Here is a 6,197-nt window from a genome sequence, read left to right as displayed (position 1 = left end):
TCGCGATCTTTTTTTACAGTGGGCGGGGGCATTCTGTCCGGTGGCTAAATATGTCTTTTTTTTACACAATAATCCTGCGTTTTCTTTATTATTATGTACAGTAGCTCTTCTAGCCCCCAATAACTCACATCTGGCCATCAAAGACCACCGTACCTTTTTTATTGTGTAAAAAAGACATATTTAGCCACCGGACAGAATGCCCCCGCACACTGTAAAAAAAGATTGTGAAAATTGCTAAAACTATAGAAAGCAGTAAATGAGAAATAAAATAACACTCATCTTTTATTTACTTTAATTACAAGCTAAAAAATGTAAACCTTGGTTGTAAAAAAAACAAAGTTGTCCTTTAAGTACATCTTGATGCCAATACTTTTGTACTTTTTCTCAAGTGATTTTTTTTTATTCTGGACTTTTTTTTTTACTCGTAAGGGTGCACTCCCACCGCACTTTTATTTTACCTCTGGGGCAGAATCTGCCAATGCTTTGTCAATGCAAATGCGTGGATTCTTGGAAAAAATCCGCAAGACCAGGAATCCACGCATTTGCATTGACAAAGCATTGGCAGATTCTGCCCCAGAGGTAAAATAAAAGTGCGGTGGGAGCGCGCCCTAACAGAGTATTTCCACATTGCAGTATCGGTACTTTTACTTAAGTAAAGCATTCGAGTACTTTTCCCACCACTGCAGTGTTTAGTATGAGTTAGCAGGGCGAGTGCTGGAGATGTGTGTGTGTGTAGGAGGCATTACCTGTCACATGGGGGCGCTCTTACGCATACATGTACAAATGAGAGTTTTTTTTTCTTCTTTTTTTTTTGAATAAGTGTCAACAGTGTGTTGTTATGTACAGCGCTGCCACGTTGGTCCCTGTGAGGAGGAGGAGGAGGAGGAGGAGGAGGAGGAGGAGGAGGAGGAGGAGGAGGAGGGAGGTGTCAATATGTCTCCAGTGAGTCGTTGTCCCAGAACAGGTTGGTGACGTCCAGCATGGCCGCCAGGTCCAGGATATGTTTCTGCAGCAGACTGCTCTCCACCGTGTCCTGTCTGGGGAGCTCTGGGTACGACTCAGGGAAACTCCTCACCTCCTGTTAAAGGGTTAGGGTTAGTTAAAGGTAGGGTAAGTTAAAGGGTTAGGGTTAGTTAAAGGTAGGGTTAGTGATTTTCTTTGGTTAAATTAAGTGTTAAATAGCTCTATATTGTGATAGTACTCGTTGCTATAGAGTGTTTGTTCAGTAAAAGGAGTCTCCTTGTCTCTCCAGCTCCTTATAAAACAGAAAATACATTTTCGTTTCAGTTTCAGTTTCATTTCCAATTCTATCCAATCAGGATAGAGAACTCAATCAGGACACAGATTAAACAAGTGCAATATGAAGTGATGACACTAAGAAATGAGCAGGCAAAATTGGAACTGGAACACTATAAAAATGAAGCTTAAAAATGGGTACTTTCTCCTGATTGGCTGAGATTTTGACACCTGCCGGAAAATGTATTTTCTGTTTATTAAAGAGCTGGAGAGACAGGGAGACTCCTGTTACTGAACAAACACTCTATAGCAATGATTACTATCACAATATAGTGCTTTAACCTTTTAACAAAATACTTTTTGTTTTAACCAAAAAATATCACTTACCCTACCTTTAAATATCACTTACCCTACCTTTAAATATCACTTACCCTACCTTTAACAACATTACATTATTATTATTATCATTATCCTCCTATAATTCCACAAACCTCTGAATTGTTCTGCCCGGTTCTCCTCAGTGGCTGGAGCTACAGTATTGATCTCAAATTGCACACACACAGCCATTGACCATTACCATGTGCATGGAACTGCGAAACCCCCTTTTTTTGATATCACTAAAATCTCAGCTTTTTGTGTTCGCTGGCCCCCGGGTTGCCAGATCATGTGCGCATATCCCCCCACGGGTATGGTCTAGTATTACATAATTAAAGATACACACGATCCTTTTTTTCCAGGTTTTTGTAACCCCTTTTACACCCGGTGCCAATTATCTAAGTGATCCTGGGCGCTACACTCCCCCCGCCAGCCTAGGGGGGCCAGGGCCGAGCTCATGCCTCCTTTCAATGCATGAGAGCCAACTGACCTTCTTATCACCTGACAGGGGGGAGTTTCCCCGGTAGGACGTAGCGCGTGGAAGGAACACGTTATTGCAACCAGTTCTTTTCCCCTCCATCAGGCGCCCCGGCTGACCAGGGGGAGGCAGTATAGAGACCAGGATTACTGCATGTTTTTTGTGAGGGTATTAACTACCCTAGGAGACACGGGGAGAACATGCACACTCCACACAGAGTAGGCCCTTTCACCAACCCCACCTAGGGTATGGGCGCTGATGATGCGTAGGAGAAGACACGCCCACAGCGTCCCCGGCAGGAATCGAACCCAGGGGGTTCGATTCCCACCGGGAACGCTGTAGGAGCTGGGTACACGCCATCCTTAACACTATAACCTAAGCATAACCGTAACCCCAATCTGGGAACAGATCACCAAATAAAAAATGAAAAACAGCGCCTTCTGCTGTTTTTTACTATTTCACTTAGCTCTGGGGGAAGCTTGATGGAGCACCAGTGTGCAATGAAACCGGGGTTTTGGTCTGCCCTCAGCCCTCCACTTCCGGTGGTGCGACTATGTTTTCATTCCCACTAACAATATTTCTACACGGAACACTAACACCACTTCTCCCAGAGAACATGGATGGTTTTGGTTATAAGCCCACTTGTTTCTATGATGAAAGAGCAAGTTAAAATGTGAATATCTTTCCGTGGTTTTGTCTGCTCTGAGGACGCTATTGTTAAATGAGTTTCGGTTTGTTTCTAGAGGGGAAGGATCGACAGACACGTAAATCCCACCCACTACATTTGATTGGGTAAAGCGCGGCCTGCTTCCTGATCTGAAGGCACGCCCACTTGTAGGCCAGTGCGTACGCGATATGACAAACCCCCCCCCCCCCGACAGATTCAAACGTAGAGCAGAATCTGTTCTTGAGAGATTACCTTAACTCTAACCCTGCCTATATATAGAGAGAGTCTGGAACTACACCTCCTGAATGTTATATAGAGTCTGGAACTACACCTCCTGAATGTTATATAGAGTCTGAACTACACCTCCTGAATGTTATATAGAGTCTGAACTACACCTCCTGAATGTTATATAGAGTCTGAACTACACCTCCTGAATGTTATATAGAGTCTGGAACTACACCTCCTGAATGTTATATAGAGTCTGAACTACACCTCCTGAATGTTATATAGAGTCTGAACTACACCTCCTGAATGTTATATAGAGTCTGAACTACACCTCCTGAATGTTATATAGAGTCTGAACTACACCTCCTGAATGTTATATAGAGTCTGAACTACACCTCCTGAATGTTATATAGAGTCTGAACTACACCTCCTGAATGTTATATAGAGTCTGAACTACACCTCCTGAATGTTATATAGAGTCTGAACTACACCTCCTGAATGTTATATAGAGTCTGGAACTACACCTCCTGAATGTTATATAGAGTCTGAACTACACCTCCTGAATGTTATATAGAGTCTGAACTACACCTCCTGAATGTTATATAGAGTCTGAACTACACCTCCTGAATGTTATATAGAGTCTGAACTACACCTCCTGAATGTTATATAGAGTCTGAACTACACCTCCTGAATGTTATATAGAGTCTGAACTACACCTCCTGAATGTTATATAGAGTCTGAACTACACCTCCTGAATGTTATATAGAGTCTGAACTACACCTCCTGAATGTTATATAGAGTCTGAACTACACCTCCTGAATGTTATATAGAGTCTGAACTACACCTCCTGAATGTTATATAGAGTCTGAACTACACCTCCTGAATGTTATATAGAGTCTGAACTACACCTCCTGAATGTTATATAGAGTCTGAACTACACCTCCTGAATGTTATATAGAGTCTAGAACTACACCTCCTGAATGTTATATAGAGTCTGAACTACACCTCCTGAATGTTATATAGAGTCTGAACTACACCTCCTGAATGTTATATAGAGTCTAGAACTACACCTCCTGAATGTTATATAGAGTCTGAACTACACCTCCTGAATGTTATATAGAGTCTGAACTACACCTCCTGAATGTTATATAGAGTCTGGAACTACACCTCCTGAATGTTATATAGAGTCTGAACTACACCTCCTGAATGTTATATAGAGTCTGAACTACACCTCCTGAATGTTATATAGAGTCTAGAACTACACCTCCTGAATGTTATATAGAGTCTGAACTACACCTCCTGAATGTTATATAGAGTCTGAACTACACCTCCTGAATGTTATATAGAGTCTGAACTACACCTCCTGAATGTTATATAGAGTCTAGAACTACACCTCCTGAATGTTATATAGAGTCTGAACTACACCTCCTGAATGTTATATAGAGTCTGAACTACACCTCCTGAATGTTATATAGAGTCTGGAACTACACCTCCTGAATGTTATATAGAGTCTGAACTACACCTCCTGAATGTTATATAGAGTCTGAACTACACCTCCTGAATGTTATATAGAGTCTAGAACTACACCTCCTGAATGTTATATAGAGTCTGAACTACACCTCCTGAATGTTATATAGAGTCTGAACTACACCTCCTGAATGTTATATAGAGTCTGAACTACACCTCCTGAATGTTATATAGAGTCTAGAACTACACCTCCTGAATGTTATATAGAGTCTGAACTACACCTCCTGAATGTTATATAGAGTCTGAACTACACCTCCTGAATGTTATATAGAGTCTGAACTACACCTCCTGAATGTTATATAGAGTCTGAACTACACCTCCTGAATGTTATATAGAGTCTGAACTACACCTCCTGAATGTCTCTGCAGCCAAACAGCCAGAACAACACGGTGAGAACAGAGGAACAACACGGTGAGAACAGAGGAACAACACAGTGAGAACAGAGGAACAACACAGTGAGAACAGAGGAACAACACGGTGAGAACAGAGGAACAACACGGTGAGAACAGAGGAACAACACAGTGAGAACAGAGGAACAACACAGTGAGAACAGAGGAACAACACGGTGAGAACAGAGGAACAACACAGTGAGAACAGAGGAACAACACGGTGAGAACAGAGGAACAACACAGTGAGAACAGAGGAACAACACGGTGAGAACAGAGGAACAACACGGTGAGAACAGAGGAACAACACAGTGAGAACAGAGGAACAACACGGTGAGAACAGAGGAACAACACGGTGAGAACAGAGGAACAACACAGTGAGAACAGAGGAACAACACGGTGAGAACAGAGGAACAACACAGTGAGAACAGAGGAACAACACAGTGAGAACAGAGGAACACGGTGAGAACAGAGGAACAACACAGTGAGAACAGAGGAACAACACGGTGAGAACAGAGGAACAACACAGTGAGAACAGAGGAACAACACAGTGAGAACAGAGGAACAACACAGTGAGAACAGAGGAACAACACAGTGAGAACAGAGGAACAACACAGTGAGAACAGAGGAACAACACAGTGAGAACAGAGGAACAACACAGTGAGAACAGAGGAACAACACAGTGAGAACAGAGGAACAACACAGTGAGAACAGAGGAACAACACAGTGAGAACAGAGGAACAACACAGTGAGAACAGAGGAACAACACGGTGAGAACAGAGGAACAACACGGTGAGAACAGAGGAACAACACAGTGAGAACAGAGGAACAACACAGTGAGAACAGAGGAACAACACGGTGAGAACAGAGGAACACAGTGAGAACAGAGGAACAACACGGTGAGAACAGAGGAACAACACAGTGAGAACAGAAGAACACAGGGACAACAGAGAACAGAGGAACACGGTGAGAACAGAGGAACACGGTGAGAACAGAGCTACGTACCCTGAACAGCTTGTGGAGTCTCAGAGCGGCGGAGCAGAACACAAAGCGGATGAGCAGCAGTCGTAGGAACTCGTCACCGAAGAATTGTAAAAAAGCTTGATCTGTGAACACAACGATCATGTGCTCAGGTAGGACACCTACTGGCTGATCAGAGGCATTGCATGGAACTATTTTTTCCCGGTACATTCCCCATCTCATGGAACCAGGGACGGATTAACCCCCGCACGGGCCCCTGGGCCCACTATTTTACCCCCCCCCCCCTTTTTTTATTTATTAATTAATTATTTTTTTTTTTTTG

At 42.9% G+C, this 6,197-nt stretch overlaps 1 protein-coding gene across 4 annotated transcripts in view; it reads right to left on the bottom strand.

Annotated features, from left to right (window-relative positions):
- Positions 1-635: 635 nt before the first annotated feature.
- The window catches only part of scai (suppressor of cancer cell invasion), a 45,808-nt gene continuing 40,246 nt past the window's right edge, over positions 636-6,197 (bottom strand). For all 4 annotated transcript variants that reach the window (XM_084046832.1, XM_084046835.1, XM_084046833.1 and 1 more), the window contains 2 exons: positions 5,900-6,000; positions 636-1,078 (listed from right to left, as the gene is read on the bottom strand). In XM_084046832.1, the coding sequence (XP_083902958.1) occupies positions 929-1,078; positions 5,900-6,000 (251 nt within the window). In that variant the 3' untranslated portion in view covers positions 636-928. The remainder of the gene's footprint in view (positions 1,079-5,899; positions 6,001-6,197) is intronic.

Source organism: Gymnoscopelus microlampas, assembly GCF_963454915.1.
Source record: "Gymnoscopelus microlampas genome assembly, chromosome: 21".
In the NCBI taxonomy this organism is placed as follows: Eukaryota; Metazoa; Chordata; class Actinopteri; order Myctophiformes; family Myctophidae; genus Gymnoscopelus; species Gymnoscopelus microlampas.
This window is presented reverse-complemented; position numbering and strand designations above follow the sequence as displayed.